Genomic DNA, 25,410 nt, shown 5'->3' with positions numbered 1-25,410 from the left:
GGGGGGTCGTCTCTGATGGCCTCTCCCTCTGCTGTTCTCCAGTCTCCTGACTGCACGTCCGCGTGTGGGTTTCTCTGATGACCCTGTGTGGGGCTCACTAGGCTCCCCAGCTCTGAGAGGAAGCCCCTCGCCACTATCCTTGAAAGCCCTCCGTCACTATCTTTTCAAACGTTACTTTCCTGCAACTCCAAAAAGCTGTGTCCCCGTTCCGCCTGCACGTGCCCCCAACTCCTCCGGGGCGCTCTGCAGAAAGCTCCGTGGCTGCTCGTTTGCCAGGAGTCTCCCTGGACGGCGAGCCCCTGGGGGCGCCAGGCGGGGTGAGAAGACGGGGCGCTGCTCCCTGACCCCCGTGGACTCGTCACCCGGGGCCCGCCCCCAGGCGGGGCACTGCACGGGGCCCGGCCGTGAAAGGGGCTCCTTGGCTTTGAAGAAGACGCACCGCCGCCGGCCGGCACCCCCCCACCCCGAGGCTTGCCACGGCGACCACGGCGGACGAGCCAGGGCAGCCTCACGTCTGTCACCCACTGGCGGCCGGCCAGCTCTGCTGTGGACTTAGGGCTTCTCCAGCCGCCGCCCCCAAGCCCACAACCCTCCTGAGGCTTCCAGAAGCTCCTCCGACCTCTCATTCCCGTCCGCCCAGCGTCTCACGCAGAACAACCTCCCCCGGGACGGACCCCACTCTCCCAGGCCCACTTCGGCCAGAGGGACACCTGGTCCCGGCTGGAGTCACACAGCCGGGGTGCGCCCTTGCTCTGCCCCCAACACAGCACCTCGGGGGGCCGTGGTTTCCCGTCTCAACTGGAGGGAGCTGCCAGGGTGGAAACTGCGTCAGGGAGGGAGCTGGACTGCAGGTTAGAAGAGCTGGGACGTGGCCTTCAGAGCTGCCGAGACGCGTCGGAGAGCACGCAGGGTGGGGAGCCCGGCACTCCTGCCCTGCGCCTGACCGCTGGGCAGCCTCGCCCCCATCAGGAGGCGCTCCCTGGCCACCCTGCAGCACCCATCTCCTCTTCTCTGGAGGGATCCCCTGGTCTTCCTCGGGAGAACTGTGCCCTCAGCACTCCCTAGTCCCGGTCTGAGTGGGCGGCCCCTGCGCTGGAACAGGGGAGGGTCTTCACCAGGCCACCGCCAGTCCCAGCTCCCCACTCCTGCATCCCAGAGACGCCCATGAGGTCCAGGGAAACCCTCTCCACCCCTGGGCTGTGAGCACCCAGAGCTGCCAGCCAGGCCTTGAGCTTCTGAGGCCAGAGGGAGAGGGGAGGGGCGCACTGGGTGGGGGCAGAGCAGGGCGCCTGGGTCTTGGTGATGCCGGCTCAGCCACTGGGTCGAGCTGGCCTGAGAGCAGAGCTACCCGACTCCACTGGGTACAACACGGCGTCCTGCCCATCAGACGGCCTCCCCGGCCCGCTCGGGGGCACGGTCCCCACCCTGCAGCCCCCTCACGGGCACCTGCTCACGGGGGCTGAGCTCCCGCCGCTCTCCCGGGCCTCAGAGAGGACCTGACACACGAAGGTGCTGGCAACTGATGGGGCCTGAGGGACCCACAGAATCTCGGCTGCGGGGGCCCTGCGGTCACCCCGACTCCCACCATGGGCACCGTCGACGCTGGAGGGCACTTCTGGAAGGTTCCGGGTAAATGTCTGACTCGGGTGTAGAAACCCACAGCTAGAGCCGCCCCGACTCTGCACAGCCCACGCAGAGAGTCTGCAAACGCCTTTGATGCAGAGGGATTCGCTCACCACGCAGCTCAGGGGGCGCCAGGCCAGCGGTTCTCGGCTGTGGCCCTTGGGAATCCCCTGGGGGTGTGAGTAGAATACTGACCCCCGCACACACAGATGCCAAGGAGGGCCTGGGCATTTGCATTTTTAGAGGCTCCCCGAGCGGCTAGGATGGGCAGCAGGTGCAGGAGAACCACCCGGCTCCTGGGCCGCTCGGATCGCAGGCCGGATGGACAGACGGACGTCTGGTGGGGCCGGACGCTGCCACAGACAGGCGGCCCTCGGCGCCACCTGGCTCCTCTGAGGATCGTTTGGTCCGCACGGCCCAGGCCCTGCCCTGCCCTGCAAGAGGAACACGGCCCCGGCGACTGTACCTAGCACGCGGGTCACGGGCAGCCGGCGACCACAGGGAAGGAGGGGTCCTGAGGACAGGGTGACCCCATCTCCCCGAGCGGGACACCCGAGCCGTGTTTTCAAGCACAGCCAGGCGTTCACTAGCCAAACAGCAGGACACAGCATCACGTGAAGAGCCGGCATTTAAGGGGGGCCAGGCTGCCCCGCCAGGCAGAGGCCGTCTTGGAACGCCTTGGCCTCCCACCGCCCCGGGCCTCGGGCACTGCCCTACTGACCGCACGTGGGACACGGTGGACCCCGCTGTGCTCCGCCCACCACAGCCCCGGCAGGCCCGGCCGCGCCACACACCCGACAAACAGGCGCTTGTTGAGTGACCGAGAGGAGGGGAGGCTAGGACCGAGGGCCCGTTCGCGGGGAGCGTGCCCGGCTTCCCGCGCCCAGCTCCCCCCGAGCCCCCCGAGCCCCACGGGACAGGGAAGCAGTCACACGGCGGGCCATGGAGTGAGCGGGGTGGGGCTGAGCCGGGCAAGGCCGTCGGAATCACAGGCCATGAGCCCTGCTGTCCCAGGTGGCTGCTTTGTGTCTGGCAGGTGCAGGAAGTGCCCTGCTGACCTGGAAGGCGCCGCTCTCCCTCCTCCCAGCCCCCAGCATCTCCTCCCGAGGCCCCTTGGCACAAGCTGGTAAAGGCAGGGCTCGCTACCAAGGGCGGCTTTCACAACAGCGCTTCTTTCATCCAGAGGGCGCATCCAACAGTGCTGGGGAAGAGACTCTGATCTTTCTAGTTGTTTCGGGGTGGTGGGGTGTTCACCAAACAGACGCTGGCAGATTCTACCACAGACTAAGCAGGAAGCCCGACACTGTGTCTCGCTCCGGAGCGGCATCTCAGGAGAAGGAAGCAAGTTCACGGCCACCGCGGCCCAGTGAGCTTGGGAGCAGGGCTGAGGCCGCGTCCTGCAGCGCTGCTGAGGGCAGAGCGCTAGCCCTGCCCACGGGAGCCGACGTCCAGAGCTTCGACTGCTGCCTGGAAAGGCTCCCCGCGCACGGAAGAAAGAAACGTCTACACGTACCCACGATGTGACCCCAACCACGTGAAAACACACAGGCCCGGGGGACGCAGGAAGCAGACAAGCTAACATTTTAACACCGGTTCTCGCTCCCTGTTGCAGTCTGAGGGGACTTTTCCCGGACGTGAGCGGCCACAGAAGGCCTTAGCGGCAGTCCGGGATGGCGTGACGACTCCAGGACTGGGGGCCGTGAGCACTGAGTCTGCCCCTCGCTTGCTGTGTGACCTCAGAGGAATGAACAGCCTCTCTGGGCTTTGGTGCTCTGTTTTCCCCGAGTCACTGGTAAAGATGCCAGGTGCATCAGAACCAAGGAGATGGCCCTGGGCTGGGCAAGCAGCAAAAGATGGCAAAGTGGCCGTCCAGGAACCAACCACACGTGGCCACGGCAGGTGCCTCTGATCAGCTCCAACCACGCTCTTAGTTTTTAAAATTCATTGTCAACATTTAAAAATTTGGTTTCAAAATTCCAGGTTTCAACCTTCTCTTACTGCTCAATGGTTATACAAAATGTGGTATGTCTATAAAATGGAACATTATTCAGCCATTAAAAAGGAATGAAGGAGGGATGTGTGCTATCACGTGGACGAACTCTGAAAACATGCTAACTGGGAGTCACAAGGGCCACGTGTTGTGTGATCCCACGACATACGAAAGGCCCGGACAGGCAACTCCTGAGACAGGAAGCAGACTGGTGGGGGGGGAGGGGCAATGGGGAGTGACTGCCTAACGGAAGGGGTTTCCTTCTGGGGCGATGGAAAGTCCTGGGATCAGTACTGATAACTGCACGCTATCATGAAGGGCTAAGAACCACTGAACTGTCCACTTGAAAATGGGGAAGATGGTGAGTTTCATGTTGTGTAAGCTCTATCTTGATTTAAAAAAATTTACAAGAGCAGAACCACGTGGGCAGAATTCCCATGTGATGTTCAGCTGCCTCTGGGCACCGGCCGCCTCTCCCCTGCTGCTGGCTTCCGCTGCCTGCAGGTGTGAGAACCCCAACCACTGGAGGTGGTCCTGCCCCACCCACAGGAGACCCCCCCCCCAGCTCCCCGCGAGGGCCAGGTGCCTGGTCAGTCAGGACACCCAGCTCCAGGGCCCAGCCCTGTCCACCAGCCAATGCGAGGGCTGGGCAAACTGGCTGGTTGAAAAAATATGTATTCCCTCTCTCCTGACCAGGTAATACTTACCCCTGGTAAATTAGTCAAACAGGTAAACAAAAAAAAAGGTAGAGAGGGAAAAGTCTGTCTCTCTCCCACCACTGGGATCCCCAAACCCCTCCCCAAAGCAGCCACTGACTGGACTCAGTGGTCCTCAAGCTCGCTGGCTTCCCCAGCTCCTGGAGGGCCCACGCCCTCTCCCGGGCACTGAGGAGGCCGCCCGTCTGCTTACTGACCCCATACGACTTTGAAAGGGATTGAGAGTCTCTCCTGAAGAACACCTCGCCCGTAACTTTACACAAGAACTGTTTCCAGATTTAAAGAAAAGTCCGAGCCGCTGCCTGGAAGGGCCCGTGTCCCCATGGGCGGAGCCGAGGGGCATTTCCAGCAGACCTGCCTCGTGTGGCCACGCATGCTCCGGCGGGGGCGGGCACAGCACACAGGCGGGGCTGCTGTGGCCTCCCGGTGAGCGACAGCTCTGGGGCACTGGCCTGGGTCTGCCCCAAGGCACAGAGGGCTCCCACCAAAGCGGGTGTGGGGCTGTGCCCAGCCCTGAGGCCAACAGCATCCCCCAAGGACAAGTCCGGGGACGCCCGCCTGGCCCTCCCCTTCCCCACCCCCACCCCCACCCCTGCTGCCGTTTCACACCAGCAGGGCCCGAGCCCTGGGCCCACTACAGCACCGCTCGGCCTCACACCCGTCACGAGCCGAGCCTTCTGCGAGAACACCCACGCCTCCTCGGGGCCCGGCCACTCCTGCTCCTCCTTGAAGACTCCTCCAAGACGCACGCCTCACGCCCGCTGGACTCCTGCCCCAGGATGGACGCGAAGACGGCCCCCGGGGCCCTGCCCACACAGCACTGCTACTAGGCTGGCGGCCTGACTCGCCCACACCTGCCAGGGCCTGGAGGGCAGGGCCATTACCTGTTCCTGTCTGGGTCCCCGCACAGCAGGACAGAGCCTGGTATTCGGTGCACTTTGGCAAACTTCCAGGGAACCGAGCCGAACACAAAAGATGGTTCCGGTTTGGGGAAACAGAGGCCCCAAGAGACACGAGCAAACTGGCACAAAATATACATTCGAGGTTGCAAGACAGAAAGCCCACGGATCAGCCATGGCCAGCAGGGTTGATGGAGCACCCGGGGGGCCTCCCAGAGCGGCAGGCTGGGTGGGAAACCATCCCAAAGCCTGCAGGCCAAGCCCTGTGCCCAGCGATCCAGAAGCCCACGTGCCCAAGATCTCGGCCCAAACTAAACAGAGGGCGCCACACTCCCGTCTGAATCGCCTATCACAAGTTCACCTTGCATTTGGCATCAAACAGAACTTTAAAATATCCATTTAGCCTCGTACACTGATTCGCTATTGCTTAAATGACAGGGAAGAAGAATTCCAGTGAACGTGTCCCCTTTTCATTAGCGATCACTTAAGCACGCTGTAATTTCTGGCTAACTACAGCACGGTGATTTAGACGTTTCACGCTGCGTATTACAGTTTCTTAACCTGGGGTGCGATTCTGAGGCTGAAGAGAGTTGACGCGTGTCCCGGAGGAGGGACAAGCCCTCTCCGAGGCGTGCGGGCAGCGGAGAAGAAATCCCCCAAAGCAGAAAACCACTCGCAACAGGACGAAGCAGAGCCCTGAACCGCAGTCCTCAGGGGGGCGCTGCGGGGGGCTGGACACCCACCCCTACCACCCAGGCCCACTCCCACCGCTGCCAGGTGAGAGGGAGCCGCGCGCCCTGCAGCCACTCCCCCGTCCAGCAGGCGGGCAGGGGAGACATGAGAGGGAGGTTGAGGGAGGTCTTTACCGAATGACGGCCAGGGGTCCGAAGTGCTGCCGGGGGCTGCCGGAGCACCCCAGGGGTTGGTCTGGCTGGCTGAAGCAGAAGGGCCCCAGGGCTCCGCCTTCGGGGCAGCAGGGCCCGCGCTGGGCAGGGCGTCCATCAGGTCCAACAGCGTGGTCTGCTGCGGGTGGGAGCCATGCTGTTGAGACGAGGACCGAGGAAAGAGGACAGGTTTACCTTGCTGCCCTTGCGGCCAATGTCCGCCCGTGCCCCTCCCAGTGCAGAGGCCTCCTGGGGGCCCAGAGGACCCGGGACTGCGCCGCCCCACATCACTGCTTCCCAGTAAGGACCAGGCTCCACCCACGCCGGCTATTTGCTGTGTGCCAAGCGCCCGCCGTCTGTCAACAGGTCCTTGGGGCTTCCCAGGAGAAGAAGGGTTTTGCCTCCCTCCAAGACGCGGCCCCCCGACCCGCCCGGCCCCCCAGCTGCCAGCGTCATCCAGGGCTCTCTCCCGGGGGCCGCCACACCCTCCTGCTCCCACAGCCAGCCTGGCTGCCCTCAGGGACCCCGCAGCACTGGAACAGGGAGGCCACTGGAGCCCTGGCCCTGCGAGAGGGTCTGTCTCCCGACGGGATGACGAGGTTGTCAGGGGCAGAGCCACGTCCAGTTCACCTTTAGGTCCCGGGTAGGAAGCCCGGCACAGAGTAAGGAGGACGCCGGCTCACCCCGGGCCACCTTACCCCGGGGCCACCTTACCCCGGGCCAGGAAACTGTCCCAAAGCACTTGACGCCTGCAGCTTACGGAGCAGCGGCCGGAGATGCGCGAGGTGGGGGTCGGGGGGGACGGAACTGAGGCGGGGTCAGGCGAGGGCCCAGCCAGGGCCCAGCCCATCGGGCGGATGTGTGTGTCACCTGCCCTCTCCTCACTGCCGCTGGCTGTGACAGCCGCTGGGGGTTGGGCTCAGGAGGGTCTCACACACTGACTTGCCCCCCACGCCCGGCCTGTGAAGCGCTCACCTCTTTTTTTTTTGGAACTTTGACTGTGTCTCTGCGGCTTTCTTCCAAGGCCATCTGCAACCTGAGGTCATCTCCCCGCCTGAGGCGCTCTTCCTGTAGAGGACAATGGCCCCTGAAGCTGGTGGTCATGGCAACAACGTGGCCAGGAGCCAGGCCCTCCTGGCCAGAGCCGGAAGCCAAAGCCATATCGCACGTCACTTCAAAGGAGGGTCTGGGGACAACGTGGACATCGAGCCTCTCCCACCCCAAGGTGTGCCCGGGGGGCGGGGTGGGGGGGCCCACCCGGGTGGGGGAAGGGAAATACTTGTAAAATACTTTTTCTCAAAATGAAAATGACTTCAAAATTCTTTCTAATTATAGAAGCAATATGTCTCCTTATAAAACACAAACAACCCGGAAAGGAATTAGAAAGAAGACAGAAATCACAGGTCATTCCACCCTGCCCCCACTGTGTGTGCTTCCAGAAAATGAGTGTGTGTTTATATTTTATGATTTCTAACAGAAGTGATTCGTTATATTTAATTTATATTTATTCAAGGCACAGTCAGCATATATAAAAAGACTGGGCCGACCTAGCTTTTTTATACAATACAATGATTAAATATAAGTAAACACACTCACTGCGTCTTCTTTACCATAAGACAGGAGCAAGGAACTACAACGGGCTGGCCCGTCCATCTGCCCCATTTTCCCCGCGAGGGCTCTGCACCTCCCGTCGATGGCAGGCCGCACGTCCTGAGTGGACAGAAGGGCCCTGCCGGGAGCTGGCCGCTACATGGACCTCTGGGATATTCCAGTCACCGCGGGACCCACACCTGCCTCTTCCATCCGACCCCCCACTGTCTCTCAACAGCACTGCCAAGGGAGAGGGGCCACGGGCCTCGCCGCACTCCTTCGCCTTCTTTAACCAAAGGGCAGCAAGTCCGGCCTGAAAGCGGCAGCCAAGGGCCGACCCCTTTGAAGGCTGCTCCTTTCCCTTCTTCTCCATCTTTTTTGTAAAAGCCTGTTTTGTTTCTTTTTCAAATTTATTGTTTATTTATTCATTCATTCATTTATTTGGCCGCTCTGCGCAGCATGCGTGTGGGATCTACTTCCCTGACCAGGGATCAAACCCAGGCCCACTGCACTGGGAGCGGGGAGTCCCAACCACTGGACCATCAGGGAAGACCCTCTCCTTCTCCATCTTAACGTAACGTGTGCTTATAAAAGAAAACTGCACACATGGCCACGTCTGAATGTCAGACTCTCATCTCCTGGGCATCTCCTCCCAGCCTCCGTCTCACCCTTTTCTGGGTCCAGATGCTCTCGACCCACCTTGCAGATCGTGGTCTGCTCTCGGCGCTGAGGGTCTGTGGACACTTGGCTTGGAGCCCAGCCAAGCGCGCGGGAGCGCTTCCGGGAAGCACCTCTGACCGATGCGTCCCCAGGACCAACTAGCGAGAGCCCCTCCTCCGTGTGAGTGTGCCCGGGCCCCGCCCCACGGGGGCACGCATCCCTGCTGGCACCCACCTGCTCGGCCACCTCTCTGCTCATGGCCAGCGCCAGCTGCAGCTGCAGCTCCTCTTCCCCGCTCGTTTGCGGCCGCGCCTGCTCCAGCTCCGAGGACACCCGCGGGGAGGTGGCTGCGGGGGAGGCAAAGTCAGCGTGAGGGACCAGCGCTCCCTGGCCGGCCGCCCGCTCCCATCTCACACCCCCAGGGCCACCCTGGCTGGCAGACGGGGGCTCTGCGAATACGCTGCGGGCACAGCCAAGGAACGTCACGACTACGCCAGCCACGCAGCGCTCGCCAGGACAAACGCCCTGGGCGGCCGGGGGTCAGAGCCTATCTCCACTGCACGGCTTCAAGGAGGGGGGCTGAGTTTCTACAACATCGAGAGCACAGTTCTTGAAAAGCTGGGTCAAAGATCATGCAAAGAAGTACAAGGCCTCTGTGGACTAAGGGCTCCTCTCAAGAACCCCCCTTCGCATGTGTAAGAATCCCACCGTATCTCCCGGTCCTAAGGACATGGAAAACGAAGACCAAACATTTCTGCAGTAACCCTGAAAATTTCTGTTTTTTAAGTAAAACTGCACGTTGACTTGAAAGAAAAAAACACACACATAGCCATTGTTTGCTCAAGTACTTAGCTAGTTTAAACATTTGAAGCGGCACCTGCTTTGATGAAGCAGTTCTGATTAAGGGATGAGATGTGAATTCCCAGCCGGTTCCCAAAGAAAGGGGTCTTCCCACAGCCCCACCGTGGCCAGGCTGGGCCCCACACGCGGAAAGCGCCGGGCTTACACACCATCACGCTTCCCGCGCCAGGGAGCCTGGGTGCCCGCAGAAACCAGACGTGAAGCTTCGGGAGCGGCAGCCCGAGGGTGCGCCCCCCCCCGCCCGCCGCCCCCCAGGAGAGGGATTCGCAGCGCAAGCCCTGCCACCCGGAGAGGTGTGGAGCCACCGCCTTGGACGCCTCTGCCCCGTCCTCCCTCTGGGCCTCTGTGCGAGCTGCTCCTCCCCAGTTCTCCAGCTCGGCTTCCCTGGCTGGCCCTCTGGGGCCGGCCTCCCGCCAGGGCTGGGTCAGCGCTCCCTCTCTCCCAGCACCCCTATTCTGCAGTTTGGTGGGTCATGTCAGCAGGTGCTCCTAGGGAAGGGCCCAGGCTCGTCTTCCCACCATCACGTCCGTCCACAAAGTCTGACAAAGCAGCTGGCAAACACCCCCTGCGTGGATAAATGGACAGACGGACGGATAGGCAGATGGAGGACCCCACGGCATGGCCGAGGGGTGGTCGTTAAAGATGCTCTGACTGTATAATCGTCTGCCCCCTTCTTCCGTGACATCCCTTCCAGCAAACCCAGCGCCCAGCACTCACGCAAATGCGGCCTCTGCCTAAATCTCCAACCTAAGCTTGCCTCTTAGGCTCTGACTCTTTGGGAGAAAGTAAACGGTGGGGAATGATGCCTGATACTGAGGTTTCTAGATGGCTGGGCTCTGGCTACAGTGAGTAAAACGGGAGAAGAGGCGAGGTGCAGTTAGGGTCCTGGAAAAACCCACAGAAGAACAGGCGAGGCTGCAGGGGCAGTGCGGGGCGGGGGCTGCAACTGGCATCACTCTGTCCTACGGTTTAGGAAAGACACGTAGGACACACAGCAGTGAGACTGCATCTGGAACAATCACGTGGCCTGAAGCACAGTGTGTCCGCTGTGATTTACTGTCAACCAAGAGAAACATTAAAAAAAAAAAGCCAGCAACCGATTGCCTCATGTCTACTCTAAGCTGGTGAACAGGTCAAAGAGCAAAATGCTGCAGGTATCCAAAAAACACAAACGTATTTTTCTAAATAAAATCAAGTCAAATCCCAGCCTAGGGCATTGCCCCCATTGTATTTTCCAAGGCATTTCTTAACAAGTAAGAAAGAGGATGTCCTCAAGTCTACCTAAATAATTGGATTTCTTAACAATATACCAAAACAAAAGCACATTTTTGGTTGGTTTGTTTCCAAACTTCACCTCTGCCCGTCACAGGCGGCAGCTCTGGCTTCCTCGTGCTCTAGAAGCAACATCACCACCCAGACTGGTGGGAACGAAGGAAGCTGGCCAGTCGTGGGGGACGGTGTGGGGGGACTCCTGTGACGCACGTGGCTCTCCCGTCCAGGTCACAGCCACTCAGGCCGCCCGTGCCCAGCCTCCTTCCTGGTAAGAGTCTCTGAGGCTGCTTCACAAAGCCCTCAGCTTCCAGCCAGCACGGCACATCCGACACCCTTCGTCTACTCCCAAATGGAAACCAGGAGTGAAGAAAGGAGAAGACCTCAGACCCCATCCCACACCCCAAAACGCCCCCTGAACACAGAGCCCCATCTTGGCAGGGAAAGCTGAACCTGGCCTAAGCCGGTGGGACCGGAGCGAATGGGCCGGGCCCTGCGCAGGGCCTGCCGGAGACGTGAGGCCTCCCTGCCCTCCGCGCCTCTCAGCACAGCTGCGAGGCCAGCCCAGCTTCAAATGCAAGCGTGCACGTCTGCACCCCCCGCAGCTGACGCTGCTGGAATAACGTGGGGCCGGCACACGCACCACGTCAGCATGGAAATTAGACAAAGGGCATTCCCCTGAACGCTGTGGTTTTCATGAGAGGAGGCGCGGCTCTCGGTCACGCAGCTGGAAGGATCCACAGCCACCAGCCCAGAGTGTCAGCGGAGCCGCACACGGCGGTCTCAGCTGCGAGGGAGGCGTCCGGCGGAGACGTTCCTGCCCTAGTGACGGCATCTCGTCCCCACAAAGGGCCTCTTGTGCCCGAGGACAGGGCAGTGGACACAGAGGTGGTGGTGAGAGAGGCCTGAATGGGCCTTCTGACCCCCGGAGCCTGGCCCTCGCCCCACTCTGACGAAGTGAGGGTCTGAGGGTCCACGCTCACGGGGACGGTGGAAGAAGCAGGGGTTCAAGGGGCTGGCCGCCCTCGGGTCTCAGGCTGCTTTCTGACCCAGCACCCTCTCGAGGGAAGACTGGCACCGTGCGCACAAGCAAATCACCCCACGAGCAAGCGTGTCACTCACCACCCTTCTCCTGCGGCTGCGACGGGCCCGTGGGGAGCAGCGCAAGGCCTTCACCTGCTCGGTGGGCCCCCCGTTCACCCTGTCCAGTCGCTACCCTGGCTGAGAAAGCTCGGGGCAGGGGAGGTTGAACAGGGAGCCTACACAAGCCCAACGGTTCCCGCAAAATACAGGCTAAGAGGAGAACCAGCAACACCGCTGGCGTCTCCCGCAGGGCCTCCCGACCTCACCCTGCTCGCCTGCCCCAGGGACCGGCCGACCCACACCGGTCCCCCAACTCGCCCCTAAAACAAAGGCGCTTCAGACGGGCAAGGCCGGGGAATTTCGAAAGAAGCAAGCAAAGCAGTCAAGGTAACAGAAAAACAGGAAACTGCTTCTTCTCACTGGCTACGTTTTGCAGTGTCCCTAGAAAGCACGTAAGCGGTGTCTGCAGTCACGGACGCCGAGTGAAGGGCACAGGCTCTGCAGACCCAGCTGGCCCAGAGGCGGCTCTGCACGGGGACTTCTCGTAAAGCCCTAGCACGCAGGCTGTCGCCGGGTACACGAGGCACGTCTGACGACCTGGCAAGAATGCAAGGTCGCCAGGCAGCGGGGCTCCAAGAAGACCCCATCTGGGTCCAAGCACTGCCACCACCCTAACAACCCCGCGCCCGCCAGCTGACGGGGATGCCAGGCCTCCCGTCCCGTCCCCACCCTACAGCAGCAGGGGGACTGCACACGAATGGCCACCTCTCTGGGCTTCTGCTTCCACGTCTATGAAGTGGGGGGGGGGGGTGTCAGGGGGACCCGAGACACAGCGGCCCCCCCAACCTGGGGGCCAGGCCTTGCCCAGGTCACTGCTCTCCACTCTGCCCGCAGCCACCAGACGCCCCCCTCCGTCTCGCACGGCAGAAACCAGGGACTGGTACCCGCTCTGGCCCCGGGCCTCCATGGGCAGAGGACTGTGGCTCTGGCGGCCGGGGCCTCCGCCCTCCTCTTTCTGCCCGTCTCTGAAGGAGGGGCTGGGGAGCCGGCACCGAGCCCAGGGCCAGCTGCTGCCCCCCAGTGACCAGCTCCCCGGCCCAGCTAAGTTCCTTCCTCGTTACTGAACTGCAGTGAAGTGCTTACTGGGTCTTCCTCAGTGTGGCGACAACTTCCCGTGTTCCACCAGCCGTTTCCTGAGTCACCGATGACCCTCGGCCACCAAGGACACTCCCACGCAGAGCGGAGGCTCCTGAGCCCGTTCCCCAGGGAGACCCTCCAGGGCCCTCCCTCTCCCAGCTCACAGGCAGTAGAGGAAAGACTGCTTTTAGTCCAGCAAGGCGAGTTAGGAGAAAATAAGCCCAGATCACCCCAGGTTAACATTGAAAGAGAAAAAAAAACATACATACATTGTGGAAAAGCCAAAGAGCTGCAAGATGTGAAGAGCCTAAAGTACCACCACAGCCAGGTGACCTTCAGGACGAGAGGGGGGCGTGTGACTTCCTAACGGAGGGTGGGACGTGGCCAAGCCCTGCCCGTCGCCCACACCTGACGGCCCCGGCAAGACCCCCCCGACTTGATTTCAACGCAGACTCGACATCTGATCCCAGTTCACAGAAGTACAGGGCGAGGACTGAGACAGCAGGTGGACAAACCCAGACCTCGGGCCACTCTGCGAGATGGCCGGCCCGGCGTCTCAGCACAGCAGGGTCGTGAGCACAGTAAGACTGCAGGACAGGACCTCCGAGCGACCGTGCTGCTGCTGGTCTCGGTGTAGACAGTGGGCAGACGGGCACGCGGGCTGGGGTGAGACGGGCCCGACGGCTGCTGTGCGCTCTGCCGGGCAGGATGACAGCCTGTCCTCACCGCCACGCCGATGGGGGAAGGGGAGATGCCAGAGCCTGTTTTAAATACTTCAGCGTAAAAGGAAGTGAGGGCCACCCGTTTTCCTGCCCCCACTCCTCTCCCCAGAGGAAGCAGCTGTTGACATTTTCTTGTGATTCCACCCAGAAAACATAAACACGTGCTCTTCCCTGGCACTGAGCCACGGGGCCGTCCACTCGCTGCTGCGCACGGGCCCCACCCAGGCTGGTGTCTCGGTCCTGGGTGGGGGGGGGGGCGCCTGCGAGCATGGGCCCAGATCCAGGCCCTGCGGCTGCTCAGCCCTCCACACTTGGCCTTCCTCACCTGGAGGACGGAGCGGAGACAGGGTCCCCGCTGCCTCGGGCTGTCATGAGGATCAGACCAGTTCCTGTGGGAGCGCCTGGCACGTGACAGGTGTACCACACCTGGCGCCTCGCCGGACCCTCAGTCCAGGCGAGGTCCTGCCCCCCAACCCGCCGAAGGCCAGGGCTGAGGCCCGGCAGTGAGGTGCCCCAGCCACGGGGCACGAAGGCTGACCTAAGGCCTTGCTCTGCATCATCAGTCCCTCCCACAGAGGAGGGATCCGGGGCCCAGAGAGGTCACAGGGCGACTCACAGCAGGAGGAGAACCCGGAGCCAGTCTCGGAGCCCATGCCACGCCCTCCCAGAGACCTGAGGTGCTCTGAGCGCTCGGTCCTTGACACTCACACGCGCCACGCCTGGCGCTTCTCCAGGCCCGAGGCCAGTCCCTGCTCTCCTGGAGCCTGTGTCCCAGTGAGGGGGACAAGACACACACACACCGGGGAGGTGGGCCGGGGTGGGGAGAGCCTACCCTGCGCTCAGGTCTGACAGAGACACCGCAGAGGGGCCTGGGCGGCAGCGCGGACGCCAGGCAGAGAGCAGGTGGGGGCTTCGCCTGGGTGCAGGGGGTGAGGCTGACATAGGCAGAGCGCCCAGAGGGCCATGACGGGAGGGCCCTGGCGGTGCCGGGGGCTCTCGGAGGGCCTTCAGGAGGGTGCAAGCCGAGCAGCGATGCCACCTGACCGGTCCATGGGGGGATGGTGGGAGCTTGGGCCAGGATGGCGCCTGTGAAGGAGGTGAGAAGCGGCTGCTTTCTGGATGGGTTTAACTGAGATTCTATCACACCTGGCAACGTTCCTGGACCATCTGGCCCGAGGTCACAGGAGAGCATCTGGGGCCCGGCCCGGCCTGGCCGACGCCGACCCTATAGGCAGCCCAACCTCGCCCCCCCCACCGCGAGCGGCCTGTGCTGCCTGCCGCCCAAGCGGAGACTCAGCCCACAGAGAGCCTTCCCGACCGGGCGCTGGGGCACAGCTGGGCCCCAAGGCTGTGAGGTCCTGACCCCCGGGTTCGGAATGAGAGCTTATTTGGAAACAGGGCTGTTGCAGATTCATTTGTTAATGGTTAAGCTGAGGTCACACCGGAGCCGGTGGGCCCCGACATCCAACATGACAGGTGTCCTTACAAGCAGAGAAGAGACGCAGGGGCGGACACAAGGGGAGGGCAGCAGCCGAGGCCACGGGACACCAAGGAGGGCTACCACCAGCAGAAGCAGGGAAGCCGCAAGGCAGGATGCTCCCCTGTGGGTTTCAGAGGGAACAGCCCTGCGGACACCCCGATTTGGGGTTTCTGGCCCCCAAAGCTGACACGACCCACCTCTGGGGCTGAAGCCCCGGTGGGCGGCTGCCAGGTCAGGGCCTCTCCCAGCGTCAAGTCTCAGGCTCCGCCTCCCTGCGCACACACACCTCCACTCCCCAGGGCGGCTCACCAGCCCCTCCCCCGCACCTGGCACCTGCTCCGCTGGCCGCAGAGGGCCCTAGAGTCCTCCAGTTCCTTCCCGCCTTCAGACCACACTCCCACTCCCGCCCCCCCCGCCCCGCCCTCAGGGAGGAAAGAGCCCCAGCTGGCCCTCCCCAGCGGGACACTCTGTGGGCAGGGGCTCTTCCTGGCCACCTAGAGCAGGGCAGGTGCTCCGCGGCCCCGAGGCCCGCGTCCGCAGCCCGCAGGATGAGGACCTATGCCTTCTACACCCCAGACCCGCCTGTGGCCAGGAACCTCCCCACCCTGGCTCGTTCCAGGCACAGAGCAGGAGCTCAGGCCCCTGTGTGTTCATTTCCTAGTTTAGTTTCCAGCGAGCACAAAGCTGTGACTCCCAGGGGCACAGCTCACACACGCGTCACCACCACCCTGAGATACGGGTGCTGCCACCGCAGCCCACGGACGCAGAAGCCAAAGCCCAGGGGGGAAGGAGCCAGCGCGGGAGACGGTGGGGACGGACGGGGCGGCGCAGAAGCCAAAGCCCAGGGGGGAAGGAGCCAGCGCGGGAGACGGTGGGGACGGACGGGGCGGGCGGGCGGGCGGAGCAGAGACAAAAGGCCGCCCTGTCATCTGCCGGCAGGACTTGAGGCCCATCCTCTGCCTGCGAGAAAAGAGGGAGCCTGTGCTGCTCTCTCTGGGCTGCAGGTGAAACCCTCTGCATTACGAGATCACCAGCTGGCGAGGTGGGGAAGGGAGGGCTTGTCCAAAACAGGAAGGGGTTGTTTCTCCTCACTCTTTTCCCGGGCGTCCCCACGGTTCCGGGTGCTGTGTCTACACCCATGGGAAAGTCGACCTTCGGGGGAGCACTGGGGCGAGGGCCGCACCCGCGACTGCCCAGGCAGGCGCTCGGGAGGGAGGAGAGGGCTTGGAACACCGGAACTTCAACAAAGACGTAATTTCTCCCTTTCTTAATTCAATCATAAACTTCGGTTAAATGCCTACGTCAGTTTCTCAGGGTAGTACTTACAGACATGAAACTCACTTTTAAACTGAGTGTTTCGATGGAAATTTCCATCTATTAAACTAGAAATGACCTTTCAAAAAATTTCAGTACCCGTTTTGGGCTCCGGGGCTATCGACTGAGCACGGTCAGCCCCCCGGCTGGCGGCTCTGCCCCTGGGCCTGGTCCGCTGGGGAAACATTTGCCAACTTCAAGAGACAGAATGACGTTCATACATTTTTCCCACTACTCTCGCTTCTGGGAATTCTACATTGAGACAATGAAGAATCCTCAGAAAAGCAGGCTTTCTGCCCAAAGACGCTTACCACGTGGTGATCTACACGGTGAGAACCTGGAAACCGCTGTGACTGAGGTGGGAATGGTGAGCGGCTCCTTGGAGGAGCGGCTCCCTCGGGCACGGCAGCGTGTGCAGTGCCCACGTTAGCACCGGGGACACGCAGGAACCCAGAGCGAGCACTGCCGCGCCGCCACCGTATGGACGTCTAAGCTACCCAAACTCTGACCTCTGAAGCCAAGTGTAGCTGTACAGTAGCAACACGGAAAATGCACGCAGAAGTGAGGTGAAAAAAATCAGTGACGGTAGTATTTCTCCTGGGAATCTGGTGGTAAGGAGTCAGCTAAGGGGTGACCTCTGGGCCACCGCACGCAGGGTTAGAACAGGCTCGGACCTGCCTGCCCGGCCCCCTCGGAGCGCTACACGTGTCGCACCGCGAAGGTGTCCGCCTCTCCCGAACTGCAAGCCCGCGGAGGGCCAGGCCTCAGCCGCCGACCGTGAGCCCTCGCCGCCCAGCGCCGGCCCCAGCACCCTCGGGCTTATGAAGTGAGCGAATGAATGCGCTCACCTTCTGAGAAATGTGCTTTGAAAAGGTCACGTGGCTGTGAACGACACACGTGTGACCCTTTCCCGCTGCCTGCACGGCACGAAGCCTGAGGTTCCTCCTGCTCTCGTGGAACACACTCCAGGCCTGTGACCCAGATCTGCCCATACAGCTGCCTCCGGGGGTGTGGTCTCCATCTGGCCTTCGCTTCCTCTTCAGAGTAAGAACCCACTGGCTTTGCCCACAGACAGACGGCCGTGACAGAGCCGAACAACCACCCATTCCCACGGGCCAGGCAGCTGGGGGGTGATGACATCATGATACAGAAAGCAGGGACGCAAAGATGCGCTTACAACACCTCTGCAACCCCAGAAAAGAAAATCCTTAGAACAAACGTCCAGAAGGACGCACACCCGCGTGGGAACGACAGCTGCCTGTGTGACAAGATTACGGAGCGTGTCCGTCTTCTTTTTGCATTTTCTACGCCATCGGGAATGGACAGGCATTATCTTTATAACGAAAGAGCTAGCAGAGTTTCTTATTTGCCGCCCAGGCCGCGCCTACCAGTTAGACCTGGAGAAGTGGGCCACGGGGGCACCGGCCCGACGGGCTGGTCACCACACCGCCAGCTGGACCACGCTCCCCACCAGCAGGCCACGGAAGGAGGCTCATCCCGCTGCAACACCCATTTTGAGCTGCTGGAAGTCGGCGAGTCGCCTGCTGGCCGCGATCTCTGAAACGGCGTGGCCGCCGGTGTCAGCGGAAGCGACGGGAGGAAGGGCCCGCACTGACCGGGCCCGGAGCCTCCCGGGAGCTTCAGCGCCACGCTGCCCGCGCCCGCCCCGAGGCTCCGGCCTGTCAGATGTGTGCCGGGGCTCTGGGACACCTCGGGAGGTTTAAAAGCTCCCGGGCGGTCAGCTGGAGCCAGAGGCTTAGGGAACAGAGAAAGGGCAGCTGGCCAAATCGGGAGCAGCATTTTATCACCAGACAAAATCTAACAGCTACAGGAGTCACGCGGTTCTAAACTCAAAGTCTCAAGATACGGCACGACATTCCCACATTTCCGGAAAGGCCCACAAAGGGTATTTGCAAAAGGCTAACAGAGGCAGACACCAGTGGAGATGAGCACGTCACATCAAAACACCACCAGGAGAAAGAGGATTCAGGTCGATTTAGCATTCGTTCGTTCACTGCTTACTGAGCACCTCGTGGGTCAGGCACTGGGCACTGAGCACAGGCTCCTGCTCCGTCAGTGCAAGGAGACAGAAGATACAAGAGAAGAGTACTCTGAAGACACACACAGAATACGTGATATACAGAGATTAGCCATAAATGATGTGGTCTACTTTCCAACACAAAGAAAAATTATTCTTAGACCTTCCCTCTTCTTTTTATTTATACTATAACAATTTAAAATGCCCCCTTCCTTCAAGCTGGCCATTGGGATCTGGTCACCAAGCAGCCACGAATCAGACACGGCCCCGCCGTGTAACTCTTACTGAGCCTGACTCAACGCCCCTTTTGCTTTCTTCACATCCGCTACTGACAGTCTGTAAAACGACAGTTTGTGTACTGACACTTTTACGAAGGATGCTTTAAAGACAAAGGGACAGGTGCAGCTATTGCAGCCACACCTTCCGTCTTCCCTGGCACGTGGCAACATCAGTAGCCTAACTGACAACCCCCATCAGCAGCTCTGACAGCTGTTTCAACCTCACCCTCTCTGACAATCAGAGGGCCCCGTGGAGTAACCAGCGTTACACGAGGTGGACCACACAACCGTAGAATTGCCGGGGCTCTGGGTTCAGATCCTGGCCTCACTGCTGCGACCGAGTGGATCTGGGGGAGCAAGTCCATCTCGGTGTCCTCGCCAATGACCCCCGCCCCGCCGCCTCCTACAGGAAGTGAACGGGGACCGTCAGCCTCCGGCTGTTGCAGGCACTGCAGCCCCGAGCAGCCCAGCCACGCGGAGGCCTCGCCACGGCACATTCAGACCCCGCTGGGGGCCCAAGAGGCAAGAACGAACACCTTTGACATTTGCCGCCTGGACAGACGTGTCACTAAAACTGCCACCTCCGAGGGTCTGCTGGTGCTACCAACCAGCCTCCTCTTGATTCGATTTCCCACCTGAAGACGTGACAGCCGGCGCCGGCCTCTGCCGGACACTCGCTGCCACCGAAGATCAGGGCTCCCGCGACGTGCAGAACGCACCGGCTCCGGCGAGACGGGCTCCCGAGTGAGTCCCGTCTCCCGCCAAATTCCTCGCCCAAGCCCTTTGGGAGCGACCAGCCGACACGGGGCCCAAAGCCGGGTGGCAGGCCCCGGGGGTCTGGGCACACGCCCCGCCAGCTGGCTGGCCCCGCCTTCCCGATGCTGGGGACCACTGGCTGGCAGCCACCACCTCTCAGCCCGGGGCACACCCACCCCGTTCCTTAAAAGTGTGCCCAGGCCTCCTCAGCCCCAGCAGGTCCAGCACCGTCATCTCCCACCTGGGGAAAGGCAGGGGTCTCCCAGCAGCCTCCCTGGGCCCGCCTGGCCCCCCACACAGCCAGAGGGTCCTCGTGAACCTTCTCTCCCTTCAGCAGGGTCCAATCCCTGCTCGGTTCCAAACCCTCCCCTGCTCCCAGCTAACCGAGTAAAAGCCAAAGGGCTTTCGATGACCCGGAGGCCCTCCGGCCATCTACCAACGTGTGGCCGGCTCCCCGCCCCTCAGGCCCGGCCTTGCCACTGCCCCAGCCCTCCGCTCTCGCCACTGCCCCAGCCCTCCGCCCTCCACCTGCCTGGGATGCCCTTCCAGACCTCCACAGCCCAGCCCTCCTCCTTCAGTCCAGCCTTGTTCTGGGCCTTCCCAGCACTCGACCACCCTCCCCACTCCTCACACGCTGGGCTGTGCTGGGTTTGGGGTTTCCAGAGCATTCGTGGTGCAGCGTGCAGTATTAACGCCGACCATTTCCTGTCTCTCTCCCCGTTAGTGGGATGGGGGCACACGACAGAGGCAAAAGGTGGGAGCTCAAAACGCCCTTTGCTGAGGGAACGAGGGACTGTGGGTGCCCAAGGCCGGCAGCAGCATGGTTAACCCAGCAGGGGGAGCTGTCTGTGCGTCCAGGGCTCTGCGCTGGACCCTACAGGGACCCCTGGGACGGACGGGCGCTCTCCGCGAGCCGGGATCAGGGCGTCATTTCTAAGAGGGGGGTGGGTAAGCACGGGCGAGGCTAAGAGCAAGGAAAGCAATCTGAAAGCGGGCACTGAACTGCAGCCATGCGCCGCAGAGGAAGGAAAGAACTCTACAGCTGTGTGCGGGAGACCGGAAGGAGTGAGGAGACCCGGAGAGGATCCGACGGGTACAGCTCATGACAGGAAGCCCTCCTCAAACACGATCACGGTGGGCCGAGCGGCAGCCGAGCAAGGCCAAGAGTCGGCACCACGCCCACCAGGCCTCCCCTGCGGGGCCTGGGGTCCGACTTGGGCCCCTCACGAAAGTCTGCCCTGAATCACAGCCCGCATTTCACGAGACCAGTTTCCGACAGCCAGGTCAGTGGGACTCTCCGTGCTGGATTCCAAGCCAGTGTGTTCAAAGCAGACCCACCGTGTGCCCACGTCAAGCCCCCACCTTATGCGTGGCACTCAGGTGAGGGCTCAGCAAGGAGTCACGGGACAGCCCCCCGGCAGCCCCGCAATGGGGAGGGTGTGAGATACGGAGAGGAAAGCACTCAAAAGGGTGACACCACATAGCACGTGTTTGCCTAAAACTCGTCCAGGGTTTGAGAAACTATCTAAAAACAAACTTGCTCGCCCATTTTACCGTTAATTTCTCCGGAGCTGAAGGAAAAGAGAACTCCGGGTGGGCTGCAGGCCGAGCAACTTCCCGGACGTGCGTATACGAGGGCACCGAGCGGGGGGACCCACGGGCCCAGGCGCCGGGCGGCCCGGGCCTGGGCCTCACGTGCAAGCGTCTCCGGAGAGCTGGGGGCCAGGGGGACACAAACAGACCCTCCCGTTACTCAGCGGGTAGGCGCATCAGCGGGCCTTCCGGGGAGCCTCTGAAACACGCCTGCCCGTCTCCGGACAGTGCAAAGCTGGTCCTCCCTGCGGAGTCCAGCGCAGGCCCTGAGGGGAGCACAGGCGCCAAGGAAACATCCCAGAGCTCAAGCAGGCGATCACGGGCACCTGAGGGCGGGGGTGGGGGGCGACGTGTGTGAGGCACGACGAGCGGGAACCATTTCCAGGTCGCGGGAGGCGGCACAGAGGCGCTTCGCTGGCGCTCCCTCCGGGAAGAGCAGAAGAGAAGACTTTCTTCTCTGAGGCGGGGCCCCTGGGGACTGAAGGCAGATCAGACTGAGAGCATTTCCTCGTGGGCAACACTGAGAACTGTTTTCAGTTTAACCCGCACCAGCCGGAGACTGTCCAGGATACACCGCTAATCAATCCAAAGAGAAGCCCCACTTTCGTTACCCACTGAGTTAGGGATCTTCAAACCCCGCGACCTAGAATCGCAGCGCGGCTAACTCTTCCCCACGGTCACGGGGATCTCAGGAAGGACGGCAGTTCGCCGAGAAGCAAAACCCATCCCATTTTGCCCTCCACCCGGCACGCGTCCCCGCACTGCAGAGATGGCTCCCGGGCGCCGGCGCCGAGGCCCGGGTGTGCCTGGCGGGGCGAGGCTGGAACCACACGCTGCGGCCAGGCGGCCCGGTCTTCCCCACGCCCGGGTCTGCGGCCGGCATGACCCCCTCCAATTCGTCAGGGAGCGGGACGCAGGGAGAGCCCAGCGGTCCCCCAGGCCTTAGGTGGACAGCAGCCCCCCGAGGCCCCGGCAGGACTCCAGGCAAGGGGGTGCGGGCCGGGCTCTGGGGAGAGGGGAGCACACGGGGCCTCGAGAGGCGGGGAGAGCACTGGCTGCGCTGAGCCCCGGCGAGCGCACGGCGGGCGCACACAGCCCGCAGGCCGGGCCACCAGGCCCAAGTGAGGCAGGGCTGGGCCCCGGCGCCAGCGCAGCAGGAGGGCAGCCCCGGGACAGGCAGGCAGGCAGGGCAGGCAGGGCGGGCGCTGGCTCAGCAGCTGGCTCCTTGCTCTGACCCTGCGGGGCCTCTGTGCGGTGCTGTGGGGCAGGGACACACACACGCACACACGCACGCACGCACGCACGCACGCACGCACACAGTGACAGGCTGTTAGAGGGACAGGCAGCAGCAGAGGCCGGGCCCAGCGAATGGACCCTGAACATGCAGCTTGAGCTCAGGGTCTCAGGGGATGAGCCGGGACCACAGCAGCGCCGGGCAGGGCGGGGGAGGCCAAGGCCGGCAGGACCGGACCCGAGGCCCCACCCACTCCTCCCTGCCCCAGAACACCCTCGGACCGATGGACGGGCCGCCGCCTCACCTAGACGACAATGACCGCAAAAGGCAGGCCAGAGGAGCAGCCCCCAGCGCCCAGACGGCCCAGACGCGGCCACTTCCCCAAGAGGAGGCCGGGGGCCCGGGACTCAGCCCACCTGCAGGGGCCTTTCTCGGGTGGAGAGGGGCTCCCTGAGGGGAACACACAACTTCGCTTCGTAAGGGCAGTCTTCCTTTTATGGTGCAACCCAGCGCAGGGGCGGCGCCTAGAGCCCCTGGGGTGCAGGTTCCATTTCTTTCAAGGGGTTGCGCGAAGGTCACAGACTTTGCCTAAGCAGAGCCGTTCAAACTAAGTGGGAAAACGACAGGAACTACAAGTGGGACAAGAAACGCTGCCCTCGCTGAGCCTGACAATCACTGAGAATTCTTAGAGGCAGGGGGTCTGACCTTACCATGCAAATCTCCTACTTGACACTTCTCAGACGCCGCTGAAACCTGCTGCGCTAAGCAAGGTCGACAGCGCTTTGTCAAACTGCAAACAACTGCCTTAAAAAAAAAAGTTTTGTGCTGACAGTGTTACTTGTTCCAAAAACAAGGGGTACGGTGGCCTGCACTTTTGTTTTCACAGCCGGAAGAGACACTTTCTGCATCCCCCAGCCCGCAGGCCGCCAGCACCCCCGCCTCGCCACCACACTGCAAAAGCAGAGAGGCGCCATTCCAGGGACCACGTCGGCGAATGACAAGGATGCCAGCGTGGCTCCCGGACCAGCTTCCGTCAGGCCCTGAACCCCACTTCTATTTTCTGCGGCCTCTTCCAAACGCCGGGCAAAGACCCAGGGTCATCGACATGCAAAACGAGAAAACAGAGCAGCCCCAGCCAGCACGGACCCGGCAGTGCGACCGAACCACTCTCGACCACAGGCAGGGAAGGCCTCGCCCACGCCGGCCACCGCAGAGGCTTCTGCCCTCTCCCTCTACAAGTGAGGCAGACACACGCCATCTCACCCCAAGATGCTCAAGCAGAACAGACACTGAGCCAGTCAGGAGACCCGCAGCCCAGTCACTAGAAAGACACTGAATATGCGATTAAAGAAAGCAGGTTACCCGGAACAGCCAAGCCCCATTGCTAGACAGCAGGAGCAGGCCAGGCCCTTCGCCGCAGACCTGCCCAGGAGGAAGCGGGCAACTCGGCCGCCACACCCGCCTTCCCCCGCCCAACCCCCGGGCGAGCCCCGCCCACGCAAACAGAGTCAGAGCCCAGAGCAGCAGAGGGTCTCAAGGACCCCCGAGCCAGAGCGGCCCGGGGGCCCAAAGCACCTCTGGGACCGTAACTCCAGGCGGACTGAGGGCACTGCCGTCATCTGCCAGCAGCGAGAACGGAGGGGCCGCGAGCTCTGGCTCAGCCCCGGTGCCCAGCGCTCGGCCACTACTCACAGCCGTGATAGGAGGCCGGCGACCCCCCGGCCCTGCCGTGCTCCTGCTCCGAGCAGCTGGTGGACAGGTTGGGCTGGCTGGAGCCCCGGCCGAAGGTGAGCTGGCTGCTGCCCGTGCCGGTGGCCACCTGGGCCATGCGCTCCTTGGTCTTGAGCGCCTGGGCCCGCTCGGCCTTCAGCCGTTCCTCGTCCTTCAGCAAGGCCACCAGCTGCTTGGCCTTCTCACGCACGTTGACGCCCTGGTCCTTGCCGTCGCGGTCGACGTACTGGAAGTCCTTCAGGGTCTGGATGGCGAAGATGTTCTCGCGGCACTGCTGGGCCACGCGCTCCGAGCCCGTCTTGATGAGGTAGTCGAGCAGCGTCAGCGCCTTGTACACGTGCCGCCAGTTCTTGCCGTGGTCGTTGAGCCGCTTCCACACCATGCTCATGATCTCCGAGAAGGCCACCACGTTGTAGGTCAGGTCCGCGATCTCCGTCATCAGGGAGCTGGACGGGCCCCACGGGTCGTTGGAGGTGGCTTCCCGGACTTTTATTTCGGCTTCCGAGTAATTGTTCACGATGTTTTTCATCTGCCGTCTGATAGACGAAGTCGTCATCTTTACTTTCTCTGTGACAAATGTAAAGCCCTTCAAAGAGAGAAGCTTCCCTGTCCCAGGCAGGTTCGCACCCCGTGAAGGTTCAGTCTCCGTAATGGGTCTGGAGCAGGGTCCCTGATGGTCATTTCCTCTGTTGGAGCCTCAGGTCCGAGAAGCCGGAAGCCATGACCTAGAGAGAGAAGACAAACGTTACTGTGCACGAGCCCCCCACCCCCGGGACGGCAAGCATTTTGCAAACAGCAGGCACTGGTCAGCCGGGGCAGTGAGTGGACGTCCTCCAGCCCCCAAGGACAAAAGAGATGCCATCTTCCCTTCAAAACTAAGATAAGATCGATACTACAAGTTAAAAGCGAATAAAGTTTGGGACTTCCCTGGTGGCGCAGTGGTTAAGAATCCGCCTGCCAATGCAGGGGACAAGGGTTTCAGCCCTGGTCCGGGAAGATCCACATGCTGCGGAGCAACTGAGCCCGTGAGCCACAACTACTGAGCCTGCGCTCTAGAGCCCGCGAGCCACAACTACTGAGCCCGTGAGCCACAACTACTGAGCCTTTGTGCCACAACTACTGAAGCCCGCGCACCTCAATGAAGAGTACTACTGAGCCCGTGAGCCACAACTACTGAGCCTTTGTGCCACAACTACTGAAGCCCGCGCACCTCAATGAAGAGTAGCCCCTGCTCGCCGCAACTAGAGAAAGCCCACATGCAACGAAGACCCAACACAGCAAAAATAAATAAATTTTAAAAATGGTTAACTTTAAAAAAAAAAAGAAGGAATAAAGTTTAAACTCAAGTTTAAGCCTCTGGAAGGAAAGCAGTAACACTGTAACTACTGTTCTATTTTCAAAATACTTCCACTGGGACAGCTCTGCTGCGATTGTGTTTTTTTAATAAATTTATTTATTTATTTTATTTTATTTATTTTTGGCTGCGTTGGGTCTTCGTTGCCGCGCGCGGGCTTTCTCTAGTTGTGGAGAGGGTGGGCTACTCTTCGTTGCA

The 25,410-nt window shown here is 61.6% G+C and overlaps 1 protein-coding gene across 3 annotated transcripts in view; it reads right to left on the bottom strand.

The window, feature by feature from the left end:
- The window catches only part of EPN2 (epsin 2), a 56,444-nt gene that overhangs the window by 10,836 nt on the left and 20,198 nt on the right, over positions 1 to 25,410 (bottom strand). For 2 of the 3 annotated variants that reach the window (XM_028499925.2, XM_028499924.1), the window contains exons 2-6: positions 23,820 to 24,583; positions 8,597 to 8,709; positions 7,709 to 7,822; positions 7,088 to 7,180; positions 6,095 to 6,269 (exon numbers count right to left, since the gene is read on the bottom strand). In XM_028499925.2, the coding sequence (XP_028355726.1) occupies positions 6,095 to 6,269; positions 7,088 to 7,180; positions 7,709 to 7,822; positions 8,597 to 8,709; positions 23,820 to 24,414 (1,090 nt within the window). In that variant the 5' untranslated portion in view covers positions 24,415 to 24,583. The remainder of the gene's footprint in view (positions 1 to 6,094; positions 6,270 to 7,087; positions 7,181 to 7,708; positions 7,823 to 8,596; positions 8,710 to 23,819; positions 24,584 to 25,410) is intronic. The other variant, XM_055090505.1, reaches the window with a different exon arrangement.

This window comes from Physeter macrocephalus, chromosome 14, assembly GCF_002837175.3.
Source record: "Physeter macrocephalus isolate SW-GA chromosome 14, ASM283717v5, whole genome shotgun sequence".
NCBI classification, from domain to species: domain Eukaryota; kingdom Metazoa; phylum Chordata; class Mammalia; order Artiodactyla; family Physeteridae; genus Physeter; species Physeter macrocephalus.
The sequence above is the reverse complement of the archived record's forward strand: the minus strand, read 5'-3'. Positions and strand labels throughout refer to the sequence as shown.